Genomic DNA, 19,856 nt, shown 5'->3' with positions numbered 1-19,856 from the left:
CTCTGTTTATTGTAGTGCCATGTTTTGTTTGTTTTTTTTTTAAAGACCCAAAGGGAAAGAATAAGAAAAATTAAATGAAAAACCTTGCATTGTATAAGAAAAAAGAATAATTTGACCTATTAAAGACTTGACCAAATTTAAGAAATAAAACTTGGCACAAAACAGACACTCAGATCAATGGAACAGAATAGAGAACCCAGAAATAGATCCCCAAACCTATGGCCAACTCATCTTTGACAAAGCAGGAAAGAATATCCAGTGGAATAAAGACAGTCTCCTCAGCAAATGGCACTGGGAAAACTGGACAGCGACAGGCAGAAAAGTGAACCTGGACCACTTTGTTTTTTTTTTTTGAGGGTTTTACTTTATTTTTTTATTATTATTATTTTTTAACATTTATTTATTTTTGAGACAGAGAGAGAGAGAGCATGAACAGGGGAGGGTCAGAGAAAGAGGGAGACACAGAATCTGAAACAGGCTCCAGGCTCTGAGCTTGTCAGCACAGAGCCCGATGCGGGGCTTGAACCCATGGACCGTGAGATCATGACCTGAGCCGAAGTCGGACGCTCAACCGACTGAGCCACCCAGGCGCCCCTGGACCACTTTCTTACACCATACACAAAAATAAACTCAAAATGGATGAAAGACCTAAACGAAAGACAGGAAGGAAACCATCAAAATCCTCGAGGAGAAAGCAGGCAAAAACCTCTTTGACCTTGGCCGCAGCAACTTCTTACTCAACATGTCTCCGGAGGCAAGGGAAACAAAAGCAAAAATGAACTACTGGGACCTCATCAAAATAAAAAGCTTCTGTACAACAAAGGAGACAATCAGCAAAACTAAAAGGCAACCGACAGAATGGGAGAAGATATTTGCAAACGACATATCAGATAAAGGGTTAGTATCCAAAATTTACAAAGAACTTATCAAACCCAACACCCAAAAAACAAATAATCCAGTGAAGAAATGGGCAAAAGACATGAACAATAGACACTTCTCCAAGGAAGACATCCAGATGGCCAACCGACACATGCAAAAATGCTCCACATCACTCATCGTCAGGGAAATACAAATCAAAACCACAATGAGATACCACCTCACACCTGTCAGAATGGCTAACATTAACAACTCAGGCAACAACAGATGTTGGCGAGGATGCGGAGAAAGAGGATTCCTTTTGCATTGTTGGTGGGAATGCAAGCTGGTGCAGCCACGCTGGAAAACAGTATGGAGGTTCCTCAAATAACTAAAAATAGAACTACCCTACGACCCAGCAACTGCACTACTAAGCATTTATCTACCGGATACAGGTGTGCTGTTTCAAGGGGACACATGCACCCCCATGTTTATAGCAGCACTATCGACAATAGCCAAAGTATGGAAAGAGCCCAAGTGTCCATCGATGGATGAATGGATAAAGATGTGGTAGATATATATACAATGGAGTATTACTCTGTGATCAAAAAGAACGAAATCTTGCCATTTGCAACTACGTGGATGCCACTAGATGGTGTTATGCTAAGTGAAATTAGTCCGAGAACTTCATGTGACTTCACTCATATGAGGACTTAAAGAAACAAAACAGATGAACGTAAGGGAAGGGAAACAAAAATAATATAAAGGCAGGGAGGGGGACAAAACAGAAGAGACTCTTAAATATGGAGAACAAACTGAGAGTTACTGGAGGGGTTTGTGGGAGGGGGGATGGGCTAAATGGGTAAAGGCATTAAGGAAACTACTGAAATCATTGTTGCACTATATGCTAACTAACTTAGATGTAAACTAAAAAATAAACTAATTAAAAAAATAAAACTAAAACCCATTAGCATGTTGATTTCAAGGTAAACTTGCTGAGTATGTAAAGATGAGAATCACTGGATCCATGAAGTGATGTACAAGCAAAGCAGCATAGCAGTTATGACTGATTAGGGTAAGCAGGGCGGTTAAATCTTGGAGAAAGGCATAGTGTAGGGAAACTTCATTTAAACTGATAAGACCCAAACGGACAGAGGAAAATGGTAGAAATGCCAGAAGAAACGCATAGGAACCTAGTTGGGAGGTTGGGTTTTAAGAAAATACCATTTTTTAACCCAAGCAATGAAAGCATGGTCTCACAGGAGCCTGCCCTGCTAGATACTTGGGGACCAGGAAGAGAGAAGTCCCGCTGTGTCCCTCCGGCAGCCTGTGTTGAGCACATTGAGGAAGGAGCAGTGTTTCCTGAGTCACCTTCGTCGTCACAGAGCAAGGAAGGGTGCATGTGGAGCTTGGAGGCAGCAGATCAGTGGCTGGCACAGGCGTTGTCTTAATCATCAGGCATCTGGATGACAGAGGAGAGAAATGGGGAGGGACGCCGTAGTCTGTGTAGACTGGCCGATTCGTGTTGGGGTGGTTTGCGTACCGATCTGCTACTCTAGCGTTTAGCAGATGCTTGTATGTTCCGTTTCATAAATTGGGTTGTTTTCAAATCTTTATTTCTGGAGGTGTGTGTCCAGTTACAGCAAACATGAACGGACTTGTTGCGCTTCAGAAAGTAGTGCTGAATTGCAGTCTGTACTGAACAGATTCTAATTCCTTGTCTTCCTCTTCTCTCTCGTTCCCTAGGTGATCCAGATTAATCTGAATTCAATAGTTCCGTCCGTCAGCGGTCCAAAGAGACCTCAGGACAGAGTTGCCGTGGCGGATATGAAACGTGACTTCCAGGCTTGCTTGAATGAAAAGGCAGGTCTCCTCGCCACTGTCTTTGTCTGTGCGTCTTGTGCTCAGGGGTAAAGATCCGCCCGGTGGCCCGGAACCACCGTCGGCCACTGTGCTCTCGGATGTTGGCACTGGCAGCCCCCTCGGTTTCCTGGCGTCCCATGTGCGAGTTGGTCATTTGATTAGCTCGGTCCCAGGCCTGCTGTGCCGATCAGACCCTGATTCTGTTATTTCGAGTTAAGGATGGTCGCCTCACTTCAAGTGCTGATTAGCCACCTGTGGTCATGGTGCTCTAGTGTTAGCTCAGATCGTGAGTGTGTCCGTCCTCACAGAAAGTTCTGTTGGACACACTGTTCTCGACTTCTGAACTGTGTAGTTATTCTCATAAAATCTGGTAAATGTAACTGAATGGCACGTGACCTCTTTGACTTTCTGGGTTTGTACTTTCTGTCTGAAAAGCGAATGGGGAGAGGGGCAGAGAGAGAGAGGGAGAGAGGGAATCCCAAGCAGGCTCAATGTCAGCACAGAGCCCAACATGGGGCTTGAACCCACAGACTGAGATCATGACCTGAGCCTAAATCGAGTCAGATGCTTAACCGACTGAGCCCCCCAGGCGCCCCTCTTTTTATAATTTCTTAAATTATGTTGTTGTTGTTTTATTGCGGAAAATGTCATACTTGTGCAGGAATAAAGTAGTCTAACGGATTCCTGCATACCTGCTTCAATAGTTACCAAGTCATAGGCAGTCTTGTCTCATCCATTCCACACACATTCACACCCAGAGGATCACGTTGAATCCAGTTGTCAGGGCCATTTTAACAGAGCCCTTGCATCATCTCTTGAGGATTATCGTAAGTGGGAAGGAGTAGAGAAAAACAGCTGGATCCCGGGTGGTTACGAGTGCCAGCAGACTTCCATCGTGACTGTCACATTCATGCTTCAGCTGAATTACAACTACTGAACGTCAGCTTCAGCACCACTCACACGTAGTCAGAACTTAGTGTTAAATGTCATTTGTCAAGAATCTGTTGTAGTTTCTACCAGTCTTTTTTTCTATACATACCCAGAGTATTTGTATTTATGTGCACATTTGTGTAGGTCGGATTTAAAGGCTTCCAGATTGCAGCTGAAAAGCAGAACGATACTGTGTGTATTCAGTACGAAGGAAGCGAGTTCAGGCTGTGCCATGGGTCTGTGGTCGTTGCCGCGGTCATCAGTTGCACCAATAACTGCAACCCGTCCGTCATGCTCGCTGCAGGTAGGCCGTCGCTTATGGCCATTTGTTCCTTTCCTGTGATGCTTTGTGTCGTAGATTATGCATGTATATCATTGTCTGTGTTTGATATTGAGAGATTTTCTGAGATTAAAAAAAATTTTTTTTCAACATTTATTTTTTGAGAGACAGTTTGAGCAGGGGAGGGGCAGGGAGAGAGGGAGACACAGAATCTGAAGCAGCTCCAGGCTCCAAGCTCTCAGCACAGAGCCTGACTTGGGGCTCGAACTCGTGAACCCTGAGATCATGACCTGAGCCCAAGTAGGACACTCAACTGACTTTCTGAGATTTTAATTGGGTCTTAAGGAGCCTGACCTTATGGAAACCAATTTGACAATAAATTTCATATTAAAAAAAAAAAAAAAGACTGACTTTGACTTATGCTATTAGTTTTATTACACAGAAGGTAAATTCTTTTTATTATTACTTACATGTCTGTTAGTTTTAGGTTGTATCTGCTTCTTCTGTTAATTTAAAGTATAGCTAATTAACAGATCTCTTGATAATCTACTAGAAGTTTACCATAGCACTGTGCTAGATTCCACTGAGAATGTAAAGGAAGTAAAAGATTATTGACAAGGATTGTAAATGAAATTAGTTGTATGTTCATAAAAACAATTCATTAATTGTACAGACTCCTGTGTAATAAATATGAAATTTTAATTTCTTACGGGGGAATTTAAAATGGTTCATTTAGTAGAAAGTGAACAAATGGTTCAGCTAGTGATAGGTATTACCTGTGTGTGTCATATTAATTATGTATCCTGTTTTTCCGTGTGTGTGTGTGTGTATGTGTGTGTAGGATGCCATGATATCAGGCTGTACCTTAATAATTTACAGTGTTAAGGTTTTTTATTTGTTTTAAATGAAACAAATCAACATAATAGGATGGGCAAAATAATGACAGCGGATTGATGAATTCGGACTTTTACCCTCACACGAATTGGAGGTTGTGGGTGCTGCCCTGATACGCCATTGTTTACTGCGCAGGTCTTCTGGCTAAAAAGGCCGTAGATGCTGGTCTGCGTGTTAACCCTTACATAAGAACAAGTTTATCTCCAGGCAGTGGGATGGTCACACATTACCTCAGTTCGAGCGGAGTATTACCATATCTCAGTAAGCTTGGGTAAGTGACGGTCTGCTATTTATATCGACTTTGTGTTCAGCAGTGATCGGAGCCACTTGTTAGAACCTTTCATAGACAAAGACAAGATAGAAAAAATACGCTTTGTTCTACCTGTTACCTTGCCGATCCCAGTCTTTGATGCCTTCTCCCTCGGCAGAAATTTGCTGGGCAGACTCCAGGAACAAGGCAGCGTGTCGGCTGCCAAGAGGTCGGAGGTGTGGTCTCTGGCTCCTTGAAGGGTGGGAAGACAAACGTGAGACCAAGTAACGGGTGGTTTGAGGAATGGCACCGAGTGTGCATAGTTTCTGCGAGGGGCAGGTCAGTTTCGGAAAGAGTGAAATATACCAGCTGCATTATTACTGGGGCAAGTTGTCTTAGTTGGCGTTTTGTGAGGTTATTGGCCCTGTGAAGCACAGGTTCGTCTGTCCCTGAACTTCGTAGAGAACTCGTTTATTTCTTACATACTCGAAAAAGAAAAATAATGGAGGCCTCCTCTGTTTTCAGGGTGTATTTTGGAATCTGTTAACTTACAGAGATCAATTCCTTTGCAAGAGTGATAAATTTAAAAATTGTGCTTTTAGAAGAGCGGCTGAGAGTAATTTTGAGGGTTTTGCTTGTAAGTCTTTAGTTCTGTCATTTTGGGATTTTTGTCAGACTTTCTTTGAGTTTGGTTGGTTGAGAATCAAGCGGTTTACTGTTTGGGGTTTCCGTCACGGTGTCCCTTCCGAGGCCTTGCTGCACGCCTCCCACCAGTCCCTCTTAGGACTTTGGATAGAAGTACAGTATCAGTTTTTAAACGGTCAACTTAGAGCCCTGACGGTGATATTTGGGTAATTGTCTTGTGCAGGGTGCAGGTTTTGTGGCGGATTTAGGTCACCAGATCTCGGGAATGTTCTGAATATCGGGGTTCGGGCGTCCAGTACAGGCGGCATGCCTGAGGGTTAGGTTGGATTGCTGCAGAAGCCGTGAAACAGAGGTAGACACGGGGTAATCCGAGGGTCAGGAACGTTCTCTCAGGTGATCTCATTACAGTGATGGAGATGAAGACCTGTGCTTTCGGTACAAATGTTGGAATGTTCTCTTCAATAACATCTGTTTTTTGAAATGCAGATTTGAAATAGTTGGCTATGGATGTTCAACATGTGTGGGGAATACAGCACCCTTATCAGAAGCAGTTTTAAATGCAATAAAACAGGTAAAATTATCCATGGATCAGTAAGACACGGAGAGGGGTTTTCATAACTGTCTTTTATTATTAAATCATAAAATATATATATTGATGTATTTGTATTTCTGTAGTCCTTGCACCTCTTGGGAAGAGTCCATCTTAAAATGATTGAAAAAATCATTTTTAGGTCCTTGAAATAATCCCTCAGTAATGTAAGCAATTATTTTAGTTCAGTTACAGGATTCGGTAGTTCCGTACGTAACAGTTGTGGCAGTACGCTTTTGGTTATCTTGCCCTCACACGTACAATATTTTGATTGCTTCTATACGTAGATCATCCAAAACATAGATTACCATGTCTTGAGTTGAATATATATTTGTTTACATACATTTCTTTTTCAGGGTGATCTGGTCACTTGCGGAGTTTTATCTGGAAACAGACATTTCGAAGGTCGGCTTTGTGATTGTGTGCGTGCCAATTACCTCGCCTCCCCACCCCTAGTGGTGGCATACGCCATCGCCGGCACGGTGAATATAGATTTCCAGACGGAGCCCTTAGGTATCTTTTTGCCTTTACGTACATACCTGCGCACACTTTCCTCCACACGTTGTATTTCTGAAATGCTCCTTAGACCGTCCACTCTGAATTGTTTCAGGAAATCTTGTCATGCAACTCTTCATTTCTGTACTCATGAAGAATACAAAATGTGGAAGTAGGGGTGCCTGGCTGGCTCAGTGGGTCGAGTGTGCCACTCTTTTTTTTGAAATTTTTTTCTTTTTTTTTTTTTTCAACGTTTATTTATTTTTGAGACAGAGAGAGACAGAGCATGAATGGGGGAGGGGCAGAGAGAGAGGGAGACACAGAATCGGAAACAGGCTCCAGCCTCTGAGCCGTCAGCCCAGAGCCCGACGCGGGGCTCGAACTCCCGGACCGCGAGATCGTGACCTGGCTGAAGTCGGACGCTTAACCGACTGCGCCACCCAGGCGCCCCGAGTGTGCCACTCTTGATCTCAGAGTCATGGGTTCAAGCCCCACATTGGGCGTGGAGCTTCCTTTTTAAAAAAATAAATAAATAATAAAATGTGCAAGTAATTAGTTTTTTTAGCTGCTTATGTCTGAAGCACTCACTCTGGTGTTGAATAATTTACTTGGTTTCTATGATAGATCGGTGAGAAGATGTGAACACCTTGAGGGAATTGCTTTTTTTTTTTTTTTTTAATTTTTTTAATGTTTGTTTATTTTTGAGAGACAGAGCGCAAGCAGGGGAGGGGCTGAGAGAGAGAGAGAGAGACACAGAATCCGAAGCAGGCTCCACGCTCTGAGCTGTCAGCACAGACCCCGATGCGGGGCTCAATCAATCCCATGAACCGCGAGATCATGACCTGAGTTGAAGTCAGACACCCAACCCACTGAGGCACCCAGGCGCCCCGAGGGAATTGCTTGTTATACCAAATTTCGTATTACAATTTTTTAACCAGGGACTGACGCTACCGGCAGGAACATTTACCTGCAGGATATTTGGCCCAGTCGAGAGGAAGTTCATCAGATGGAGGAAGAGCGTGTTATATTGCCCATGTTTAAAACATTGAAAGAGAAAATAGAGGTAAGAGGCTCATCTGTTTCTTAAATGGTTTAATAAATGGCAGTATTTCTTGATTTCATGTGTCTTTCTGAATTTAATAAAAACTCAAATTATGAGGTGCCTGGGTGGCTCAGTTGGTTGCGCATCCATCTCTTAGTTTCTCCTCAGGTCGTGATTTTACAGTCGTGGGTTCGAGCCCTGCGTTGGGCTCCACACTGTCAGCATGTAGCCTGCTTGGGATTCCCTCCCTCCCTCCTTCTCTCTCTCTCTCTCTCTCTCTCTCTCTCTGTCTCTCCTCTCTCTCTCCTCTCTCTCCTCTCTCTCTCCTCTCTCTCCTCTCTCTCTCCTCTCTCTCCTCTCTCTCCTCTCTCTCCGCCCCTGCCCCTCCCTGTATTCCTGTTTGTTCACTCACTGTGCTTTCTCTCTCAAATATTTTTATAAAAATTTTTTTTTCTTCGTTTTTCTTTATGTTTGGGACAGAGAGAGACCGAGCATGAACGGGGGAGGGGCAGAGAGAGAGGGAGACACAGAATCGGAAACAGGCTCCAGGCTCCGAGCCATCAGCCCAGAGCCCGACGCGGGGCTCGAACCCACGGACCGCGAGATCGTGACCTGGCTGAAGTCGGACGCTTAACCGACTCTCAGGCGCCCCTCAAATATTTTTTAAAAAATTAAAATTACATGATTTTGAACATACAGTTTTCATTGTTAATTTTGGAGAGAGAGAACATGTGAGAATGGGGAAGGGGCAGAGAGAGAGAGAGAGAGGTGGGGGGTGGAGGGAATCCCAAGCAGGCTCCATACTGTCAGCACAGAACCCCACTCGGGGCTCCAACCCACGAACTGCGAGATCATGACCTGAGCTGAAGTCGGATGCTTCACGGACTAAGCCCCCCTAGGCCTTCCCGTGATGATGTTCTTAAAGACCAGCAGTGTGCCCACCACAGTCTCTCTTTAGCTGCACATAGGACTCTTTCTAAATCCTCTACCTTTGTTTGGATTCTATAAACGATGTCCAGTTTATATTAAAACTTAAGTCTTCAGGTACTCATGAAAATCCAGAGTGCTGGAATTCATTGAGCAGATTTTCATTCATTCTGTCCGAAAATGTCTTAATTTTATAGAATGCACTATCTTAGCTTCCTTTCCAAATGAATAAGGCCTTTTTTTGGTCATTCTAACGTAAGTACCTTTTAATTCTCTCAGTCATTTTCATAAACCTCTTTTCTGTGACTCCATTTTCTCTCTGCTCTTTGTTCACCCGCCAAACCACGTTCACAGGTGGGAAACAAGCGGTGGAACTGCTTAGAGGCACCGGATTCCACTCTGTTCCCGTGGGACTCGAAGTCTACTTACATCAGATGTCCTTCATTTTTCGACAAGCTTGTGAGTACGATTTTACTACTTGATCTTTTCAGGGTTGTTACGAACTAAAAGACCTCATCAGGAGTAAATGCCTTGAACTGTTTTCACCTTTTAGACCAAAGAGCCAGCTGCCCTCCAGCCTATTGAAAATGCCCACGTCCTCCTGTATCTGGGAGACTCCGTGACAACAGATCACATCTCACCCGCGGGCAGCATCGCCAGGAGCAGCTCGGCGGCCAAGTACTTGACCCACAGAGGGTAGGTGTGTGGCCGCGGGCGCGCACTCAGCCGCCTCGCTGACGAAGAGCGTTTACGTACTGGGCCCGTTCCTTTGCCCGGTAGACACAGTTGACCCTTGAACAGCTCCGATTTGTTTTGATAAACGTGGCTCAGCACCGTAAGTCTCTTTTCTTGCTTGTGATGCTCTGAGTAGCACTTCCTGTTCTCTAGCTGCCTTGTAAGAATGTGGAGAGAAAGCATCCAACCCAGCACAGGTGTTCATCGACTCTCTGTCACGGGTAAGGTTTCCGGTCCACAGAAGGGTGTTAAGTTTTGGGGAGTCAGACTTGTGACTTTGTGCAGGGTCGGTTCCCCAGCCCCCCTGCTGTCCAGGGCTCAGCTGCACAGGCATCACCACAGACCGTGTCTTGTCACTGTATCTGACTTCAGCAGTAACTGGCCTGTTCTTGCTTTTAGCTTTAGGAACGGAAATTGCTGTTTTAAGTTAAGCCCTTGTAGTCTAAATTCACACCTGATTGGAAGCAAGAATTGTCTTTTCAGTACTACTTTGCCAGACAGTCATCTTGGTTTGACCCACCACACGAAGCCTGATGGTTTGGTTGGAACACCCTCCCGTTGCCGGAGTGCAGAATTTTTTGTGTGTTTTGTGGATTCTGAAACCTGCGTGCGTGAAGCTAGGCTTGGTCTGTGTCAGATCAAAAGACAATGAATTTCTGTGCCTTGAGCTTATATTTTTACTAAAAGTGGATGTAAACATCACTGATAGAGGAGATAGAAATCTAAACCTAGAAAAATTTTATTTCATTTCTACATGATTAATAATACAGTGTTGCTCTTATCCAGAACCGTTCAGACACCAGAGACAAAGTTTTGGTAAGGGGCAGAATTTTCTGTACTGGTGCCTGATTAGCTTTAGATGCTGGAGCTGTTCAAGAGCCTGCTTTTTGTCAAAGTATCGTATAAACGTCAGTGCTGTATAGCTTGGTTGCACATGTAGTGATGCTGCAAAGCTCCTACTCTAATCTCACCAGTGCTATTTTGAAATTTGTGTTTAAATATTTTTGTGTTTAAATTTTTTCTGATTAACTAAGTTTGGTATGAATTAAAATGCATTTTGTGGGGGCGCCTGGGTGCCTCAGTCAGTTGAGCATCTGGCTCTTGATTTCGGCTCAGGTCATGATCTCACAGTCGTGAGATCAAGCCCCCGTGTTGGGTTCTGCACTGAGTATGGAGCCTGCTTGGGATTCTCTCTGTCTCCCTGTCCCTCTGCCCCTCCCAATAAAAAAAAATAAAAGTAATGTTTTTTAAAAAGCCATTTTTTGGTAGGAGTTGTTAAGTCCATTTGCTATAACTTGATCAAGGTGAATCCATTTGTTACACACATGGCTTTTATTTATAGTGGTGTGAAATATAAGTTTTTAAATATTTTTTGGTTGTCATTTCTGTCTTGGTCACAATTGTGACATAGCATCCACCAAAAGAAAGTCCCCACTCTTCTCAGATACATAACTTCTACGTGTTTTTTAGTTTCTGGTATGAGTTTGTCAGTGCATTTAATTCGGTAGTTCTCATCAGTTAGAGTTGTTTTTAAGATCCTTCGAAACTCGGGGCGCCTGGGTGGTGCAGTCGGTTAAGCGTCCGACTTCAGCCAGGTCACGATCTCGCGGTCCGTGAGTTCGAGCCCCGCGTCGGGCTCTGGGCTGACGGCTCGGAGCCCGGAGCCTGTTTCCGATTCTGTGTCTCCCTCTCTCTCTGCCGCTCCCCCGTTCATGCTCTGTCTCTCTCTGTCCCAAAAATAAATAAAAAACGTTGAAAAAAAAAAAAAGATCCTTCGAAACTCTCATCATCTCTATTTTGAAGTCAGAAATTTAAATGTATAGGTTTACAAAACGTATTGCCTTTACATAAGAAACCAGGTTAGAGACTCCTAAAAGTCGGTTGCTGGTTGTTCCTTATACTGAGTCGTTTCTTGTGCCTAGAAGGTCACGTGTGTTGTGACCAGTCCAGCAGCAATGAACACCCATAGCGACCAGGTTACAGTGTCTGCTGCTTCCTAGTGTCACTGTCCCCGCTGTCTGCAAGCTGGCGTTGCACTTCGCTTGTATGAAGGACTGATGGTAGTACCGGTTTTCTCTAACTGAAAGAAATCTAAAGGTTTTTGCTTTTACGGGGAAAGGCCGTTATCACCCACATATCATGTAGGTCTTTGGTAAAAGCAGAGCAGCACAATGTGAATTTCTGGAAGGAGGTGGATAATCTTCCTTTACGCCATTTCGACTTAGGCGAGATTTCATAGGAGTGCTCTCTTCTCAGCAGGGAAGCCAATACGAGTCACCGTTTTTTGGAGAAATGGTTGATTCCAGATTTGGAGGCATTTGGAATATTGACTGGCTGTTTGATTGATATTAAGAAATTGTGCTATTTTTTTTGGTATTAATATTTTTTGAGCGTTCATATATTTCAAAGAAAAATAGTGAGATATATAGTGTTAATATACGTTACATGAGTTTGCTTCAAAATAGTCTAATAGGGGGGCGCCTGGGTGGCGCAGTCGGTTAAACGTCCGACTTCAGCCAGGTCACGATCTCGCGGTCCGTGAGTTCGAGCCCCGTGTCGGGCTCTGGGCTGACGGCTCAGAGCCTGGAGCCTGTTTCCGATTCTGTGTCTCCCTCTCTCTCTGCCCCTCCCCCGTTCATGCTCTGTCTCTCTCTGTCCCAAAAATAAATAAACGTTGAAAAAAAAAATAGTCTAATAGGGGATGATCATAGAGGAGACGGGGAGAGTGGGTTGGTTGCTATAGTTTGATGGTGGGCAGCTGGGCATTCACCGTGCTGTTTTCTCTACTTGTGCACATGCTTGAAATTTTCCATCATAAAAGAAGTGTTTTTGAGTAAGTTTTAAAAATCAGTAACATGTGATTATTTCCCATCCGGAATGAAACCCACTTCACGACTCTCTTGTAGCCTTACTCCTCGTGAGTTCAACTCCTATGGAGCCCGGAGGGGCAATGACGCGGTCATGACGAGAGGCACTTTTGCAAACATCAAGCTGTTCAATAAGTTCATTGGGAAACCGGCTCCCAAAACAGTTCATTTTCCATCGGGACAGACGGTAAGGACGTTTACAAAGCATTCAGGCAACTGCTTGCTAACTAGATCCGAATTTGTGTTACAGATTTTTGTGTTTGTTCTAAACAGCTAGATGTGTTTGAGGCGGCAGAGCTGTACCAGAAAGAAGGTGTCCCGCTGATTATTTTAGCAGGAAAGAAATATGGTTCAGGAAATTCAAGAGACTGGGCTGCCAAAGGACCATATTTGCTGGTATTGATTCTTAACTTTTATCTCTTTTTTTTAAGTTTATTTATTTATTTTTGAAGACCAAGTGCAAGCGGGGGAGGGACGGAGGGTGGGAGAATCCCAAGCAGGCTCTGAGCTGTCAGCACAGAGCTTGACTCCGGGCTCGAACCAACGAACCGTGAGATCATGACCTGCGCTGAACTTGGACGCTTGACCGACTGAGCCACCCAGGCGCCCCTTAAGTTTTATTTTCTTAAACTTGGGTTTCATATGTTCCCTTTTATCAGTAACATACTATCAAAGTATGTTTTGCTCATTTGGATTTCTCATGCTTATTTGGATCTCGTATTCGTGGGGTTTTTTAAGTAATCATTTTGTACTCAACCTGGTTGCGTTGTAATACTCCTGTATCAAGCTTCCTGAAGAAGTCCGTGTGGTAGAGGAAAAGGAGATCGGGTCTGAAACTGGTGGGTGCTCTGTAACGGATTACGTGTGCCCACTGCTAGTTTACGGGCCCCCTTTCCATTTACGGACTCAGACAGTGAGCCAAGCGGCCCGGTTTTACTAGTAGGAGATGATGGCACCTGGCTGCCTGCCAGGAGGGCATTTCTCGTGCACCTGTGTCTTTGCCGAAGCACAGATGGGGGTCCGCTGGAGAGGATGGCCGGACAGGTGCTTTCTGCCCGGCTCTCACGCACAGAGGCGGTCAGGACAGCCCTCATAGCTGTCATGGTCACGCGCACTTCATTCTTCTTGAATCTTTAATTTCCCCCCTAAAAATGTGAATACTCATAGTTGTAGGAATGAGCCCAATTGTCTTATCTTTCTGAGATACTAACTATAACTAATATGAATATTAATTATAAGTACAGGTTCCCTTTTTTCAGAAGTCTTTTGTCGTCGTTTTCTTTGTTGGAGGCTTTCCTCGTATTTGATCCCAGGCTGTCTCTTCGGTCAGACGTTGAAACACTGATTATACAAGCTGGGGGCGCGGGCTGGGTTTTGTCAGTTGTTGGGCCTTGGCATAGATGGTTGGATTCCTTGGGAGAGCCCCGTATGTCCGTGCCTGCAGGTGTTCTCTCTGAGGCCAGTTTTCCCGAAGAAGGAGCAGCACTCCGGGCACAGACTTCCAGCTAATTCCCGTTTCTGATGCTGTTCTCACCCCCGCCCCGGTGCCCGGTGCCCCTCAGTCCAGGACACCTGTTCTCCACAGGGTGACAGCAGCCACAGAGGGGTGGGAACTGTACTCCTCCTGTGTGGAAAGCCCCGGTGTACACATGGTTCTTAAACAGATCCACGGGCTGTGATTGTGGCATTCAAGTTTGGGAAGGGCGGCGAGGAGGAGGTCACGGCTGGGGGTGGGCGTCCGTGGGGCGCTCCTTAGGAGGACAGCGGTGGAAAAGTTGGGCAACTTGGAGCTAGAGCCTCTCCGGCTTATTTTCTCCAGAGAATAGGTTTTTAGTTGTTGAGAATGGACTTGAGCCTTATCAGTGTCACTCTCTAAATGTTACACTTGATGATTTCTGTGGTTTCAACGAGTCACTTACCTGTAACTTCTAAGCATGTTCAGAATTCACGCACCCGGTTTCCTTGTTGCTGTGGGGACGTCCTTTTGTACCCCTGGGTTCTAGGGGCCGTTTAAGAGCCAGTGCTGGGGAGCGTGCACGTGGGGTCTGCCAGGATCAAACAGACCCTCCTGAGCCCTTTCGGAGTCCCAGCAGCCGCCCCGCTGCAGGGCTCTCGCTCTGGTCAGTGCTGGCCGAGCTCAGCCCTGGAAAGGCAGAGGGGTGGGTAGAAGTTAGGGAGCTACTTAAAGATGCATAAAAATCTGTAAATACTTTCATACATTACTGGCCTTCAGTATGCAGTGTTCAGTTAAAAAAGTTTCATAGGCTACAGGTAGAATTTTTTTCCCTTTAAAATGCTCCAAGAAGGCAATGTTCAAGAGATGATTGGAAGAAATAAAATGCACATTTGTTACAGGGTGTGAAAGCTGTTTTGGCTGAAAGTTATGAAAAAATTCACAAAGACCACTTGATTGGAGTTGGCATAGCTCCGCTTCAGTTCCTGCCGGGAGAAAATGCAGATTCCTTGGGCCTCTCTGGCAGAGAAACATTTTCTTTAACGTTTCCTGAAGAACTGTCTCCTGGAGTTACGTTAAATATAAAGGTATCTCTAAGATCCTCAAGTACGTGATTACATGGTGTATACCTAACTAGATGGTTGTAAATTGAATAAAAACAATCACTGTGTATTGAATACTAATGTCAGCGTAAATTGTAGTTTAAGATGACTGTTTCCTGTTTATTCAGACCCACGTTAATGTAGTTGATATTCTATGAGGAAAAGTAGAAAGCACTAGACGGTCCAGTAAAAAAGGAGACACATGGGCTTCCAGTTATACGTGCCCGCTCCCTTTTCTTGGTTGTCCGCTCTTTCTGTCCTGATCTGTTTTTTTAATTGTTTTCGAGTTTGTTTATTTATTTATTTTGAGAGAGAGTGTGTGAATGGGGATGGGGCAGAGAGAGAAGGAAAGAGAATCCCAAGCAGGCTCCTCACAGAGCAGAGCCTGACACGGGGCTTGAACTCATGAACCGTGAGATCATGACCTGAGCCAGAGTCAAGAGTCAGACGCTTAACTGAGCCACCCTGGCGCCCCTGTCCTGATCTGCTTTTAATCCGGGCTTATACGTGGCTGCAGGAGAAGCCAGAGTTGAGTGTTCAGGGTTAGAGAAACACAGACCTTACAAGTAAGAAAAAAAGAGAAGTGGGCCATGTAACATGCAACGAATATTTCATATAAAATGTCGATGAACGGGGCACCTGGGGGGGCTCAGTCAGTTCAGTAGCCACTCAAGTCACGATCTCGAGGTTCGTGAGTTCGAGCCCCACGTCGGGCCCAGTGCTGACAGCTTGGAGCCCGGGGCCTGCTTCGGGTTCTGTGTCTCCCTCTCTCTCTGCCCCTCCCCTGCTCACATTCTGTTTCTGTCTCTCTCTCAAAAATAAAATAAACAGTAACATTTCTCGAGTTATAAGTCAAAATCTATGTCATTTGGCTGTTCTGGATGATACGGTAACTGTCATGTAGAAATATGGGTAAGATGACCTGATTTTCTACTTGGCCATGAAGCCCGTGGCTAGATATGTCAGGTCTTTTCCAGGCAGGAGGTTTCTCAGACAGAGTCTGGCAGGTATAGTCATTGAATGTGAGGACAGCTGGTCTGAGGGACACGTGGAAGGTTTCACCGCTCATACGAGATGTTTCTGTTTGTTTAAAGACAAGCACTGGAAAAGTATTCGGCGTGATTGCTTCGTTTGAAAATGATGTGGAAGTGACATTATACAAACATGGAGGATTATTAAACTTTGTGGCACGAAAATTCTCATAGTATCTACTCAACACAGATACCTTTCCGAACTGGTAACCGCAAATACAAAAAGCCTTCTGTGCTGGATCCCGGAATCCTGGCCGTGGAGCCGCAGACGGTCCCGTGCGCTCCCCGATCTCACCGTGGGTGTAAATGATTATGAATCAACATAGTGACTGAAATGAAATCTTTCTGATTTTAAATAATATACGAATGGTGCTATTAACATTGCTAAAATCAACGTGTGAGGTGTGCTGTGGGAGAGGCTGTAAGTACGGGGGTATTTTATCAGACCATTTTGTAAATAAAGGCAGAATTTGAATTTGTGTTGAAGATTCTTATATGAATAACCTTCCTGAAGTTGTTTGTTTAGTTTTGCACCTACAAAACTGTGTACTACTGTTTGTTGGTTTAAGACCAGCGGGTTGAAATGTAAGAAGCCAGATTAGACTCTAAAATTGTGGAAATTGGAATCTGATCATAAATGGACTTTCAGCTACATTAATTCCTTTTCAGAATTGAACTGGACATAGTTGGCATTCATGTTTGTACTATAAGCCAGGGTTATCCTAGTCCCAGTCAAACCACAAGGGACAGAACCTGTCCCTGACCAGATCACCCTGTCCGGTGTTACCAAGGTTTCCTCCAGGCCCGAAGACGGAGCTGGTTGTATAGGATCATGTGTTACCGGCGAAAATACAGATCACATACCGTTCAGTAATTTGCTCCTGTGACCCTCTGGCCGGCCTCAGATGGTATTCTATTAATTGGATTAGATTGTTTTGCTCACTTTATGTGATACTGTTACTTCCTATAACCTATTATTTTAGGTATCATTAACCAAAATTCCACACTCTTGTAGTTGTTAAAGAGAACTTTACTTAATCGTTAAATGCTGAAATTATTTCCTCTAGACTTTTAAATTATCCACCCTAAATTATATGGTCGCTCAACTCTTAAGAATATTTTAAATGCTGGTTATTTCTTAATTATTTAAATTGGTTTTATGTCTTTTTGAATCCTTATTTTATCTGGGATGCATGATTCTATTAATTATGTTTTTGTTTTAACCAAAGCTGACTATCAGGATAAAACACTTAAATTGTTGCTGTCTGAATATCCCGTTTTCTCTCTGTACGTGTCTGTTCGCCACAGCAAGTGTTCTGTCAACAAGACATTTGGCCACTTTTAAGAAAAAGGTTGGGTAATTAATTCTAGAAAGTCCTATGCCTTTTTTTAAATTAAGAAACTGAACCTAGCAGGCGAAAGTTTAATTGTAGAGGTGTTTTTTTACATGGGGCTCTTCTGACCCAGTGAGGCCGCTGGGGCTCGGGGCGGCTCCTGCCACACGGGAGGAGCCGTGTCGATAGGGTGCCGAAACCGCCAGGCCGGGTGTGACCGTGGAGAGCTTTGCACACGAACAATCACACAGTCGTAATCTTTTCAAAATATTCTGCAAATTGTCTGTAGACAATTACATGGACTGGAGTCCGACAGAATGATTTTTCTTTATTTAAATTTTTATAACTGTTTTTCTTTGGTACTTTCATACTGTGTTCGCGATATTTTATTATGCCTGTGTATCTGTCGGTGCATGTGTTTTTAATTTACCTGAAAACATGAATTAGGAAGGGAGGGTTTACACATCGAATGTTACAGTACCTGTTACATGCTTGGAAGAAGTGGTGACTCCAGACCGTGGAGACACCTCTGTGTCATTTTTCAGCCGTGCTGTATCACGTAGCTGTGGGCAGAGGCCTGGATGTCATCGGCGGCAGCCGAGACGCAAGGTCACGATGACACAGGTGGTCACTGTGAACCGAGCGCTCACTTTCCAGCCCGCCTTGTCCGGGCTCTCAGCCCCGCGCCAGCGTGCGGCGGGCAGAAGGCTCTGGAGCACGGCCACCCTCGGCGCAGAGTCCGGCTGTGCGCCCCGTGGTCCTGCCTCTGGCCGCATCCTCTGTTGGCGAAGATGTGACATCTGTTGGCTTTTGTTGTTTCATTTACCTCCTCTGTTGACTATCTCTGAGTCATTTTGTTTAAAAAAATGCACAGTGTTGTGGAAAGGAAGTATAATAGGCACACGAGAGCAGCAAATTAGTGTTGTAAGTTAAAGTACAGTTTTCAAAGGTATTGCCAATAGCAGCATTGTTTTCATCTTTAAAAAAATGACGCCACCTGCCATTGTCACACTTCCTGCCTTCAGTGGTCGTTGTTCCTGTGCAGCAAAGTGCGTGGGGGTTCCCGTCCAGCCATGGAGTTGGCCATTATCACAGCTGGAAAGGTTCCAAGGTGACGGTGGTTGCTGTTACCTCTTTTGCCTCTAGGCTGACGCTTGAATGAGAGGGATGCCAGTCGCCGTGGCGACTCAGTGTTTGCTGGGCAGCTGACCTCCTGGCTCCAAAGGCAGAGTGCACGTAGCTAAGAGGAAGCCAGAGCAGAGGGTGCCGGCACATGGTGACCGTGTCGCGTGCATTCGCCTTCCCGGTGGTGGGTGACAGGATGACGCGACGCTAGGACCTGACGTCTTACTGTGGTTTTAAAAGACACCTGTCTTTTGCCTTTAGGTTTAGGAGAAGGTACTGAGATCCTGGGTGTTGACTCTGTCTTAGTTTGACTTGGAGTAAAAAAGAGGGGGAGAGATTTAGGCTCTGTTAGTGGCTTTTTCCCCTGAAGTGTGATAGTGCCGATGTTTCTATCAATTTTACATATATGGCTATGAAACCACGTTATCTCAAGTAACTATAAATCATTGTCTATTATTTAAAGCCAACAAAACAGTGTAACAGTTTTAAGTTCAATAATGTTAAGTATTGTATAAAAATATATTGGAGGCAAAGTTCAGTTGATGACAATTGTGTATATGTTATTGATGCTGTAAATTATTTTTAATAAAGAAAATTGTATTATCACATCTCTTGTTATAAAATGTTTTGTGGTGATTAAAACTAAAACACCGTAACTTAAATAGGATGGCATCCAGAAATTCCTCTTTGAGGATGTTCCCTAAATGTTAGTCATTCCCAGTGTGGCTGCCAGAACATGAGCCACGGTCGTCCTCGCCCCTCTGTCCAGCCTTCCTTTCTAGTCTGGGGCCAAGGAGAATGAAAAGGTGACAGTGTGCGGTGGGCATAGCCCGCCAGTGGGAACCATCGGTGAAGTTGACCTCGATCTGGGGGTTGTTCAACAGGTACGTAAGTTCATGGAATCACATTTTATACCTGAGAAGCCTGCACTCTGAGTGGCAGCAGGATCCCTTCTACAAGTGACAGCCAGCTGGGCAACCTGTTCTTGAACATTCATGAGGTGGAGACTGCCCGCTGTGCTAAGCAACCCTGTCCTGTTGACTGAGTCTTGATATCAAGCTGAAAATGTAACTTACACCTACCACTTCTGGTTCTCTCTGATTCGTCTATGCCTCATAAAGCACTTTATGTATAAACATTAAATACATAGTAGTGAAGGAGTTGGACCTGTGCACATAACTTTCATGCTATACATCTTTCATTATGGAGGTATTTTATGTTAAAGTGAACGCTTAGGACTGAATTGGTGGTCTCATGCTATAAACTATTATAGGAAGAAATGGCTTTTTTTTTTTTTAATGTTTGTTTTTCACAGAGTGCAAGCAGGGCAGGGGCAGAGAGGAAGGGGGACAGAGAATCTGAAGCAGGGTCCAGGCTCTGAGCTGTCAGCACAGAGCCCACCACGGGGCTCAAACCCACGAACCGTGAGATCGTGACC

At 44.5% G+C, this 19,856-nt stretch overlaps 1 protein-coding gene across 1 annotated transcript in view; it reads left to right on the top strand.

Annotated features, from left to right (window-relative positions):
- The window catches only part of IREB2 (iron responsive element binding protein 2), a 47,628-nt gene extending 28,602 nt beyond the window's left edge, over positions 1 to 19,026 (top strand). Inside the window, exons 11-22 of the mRNA XM_043554574.1 lie at positions 2,602 to 2,718; positions 3,793 to 3,952; positions 4,958 to 5,093; positions 6,204 to 6,288; positions 6,663 to 6,819; positions 7,740 to 7,864; positions 9,125 to 9,229; positions 9,324 to 9,466; positions 12,412 to 12,559; positions 12,646 to 12,768; positions 14,728 to 14,913; positions 16,023 to 19,026. Coding sequence (XP_043410509.1) covers positions 2,602 to 2,718; positions 3,793 to 3,952; positions 4,958 to 5,093; positions 6,204 to 6,288; positions 6,663 to 6,819; positions 7,740 to 7,864; positions 9,125 to 9,229; positions 9,324 to 9,466; positions 12,412 to 12,559; positions 12,646 to 12,768; positions 14,728 to 14,913; positions 16,023 to 16,133 — 1,596 coding nt within the window. The 3' untranslated portion in view covers positions 16,134 to 19,026. The remainder of the gene's footprint in view (positions 1 to 2,601; positions 2,719 to 3,792; positions 3,953 to 4,957; positions 5,094 to 6,203; positions 6,289 to 6,662; positions 6,820 to 7,739; positions 7,865 to 9,124; positions 9,230 to 9,323; positions 9,467 to 12,411; positions 12,560 to 12,645; positions 12,769 to 14,727; positions 14,914 to 16,022) is intronic.
- Positions 19,027 to 19,856: the final 830 nt, after the last annotated feature.

The sequence above is a fragment of the Prionailurus bengalensis genome, chromosome B3 (assembly GCF_016509475.1).
Source record: "Prionailurus bengalensis isolate Pbe53 chromosome B3, Fcat_Pben_1.1_paternal_pri, whole genome shotgun sequence".
NCBI lineage: Eukaryota > Metazoa > Chordata > Mammalia > Carnivora > Felidae > Prionailurus > Prionailurus bengalensis.
This window is presented reverse-complemented; position numbering and strand designations above follow the sequence as displayed.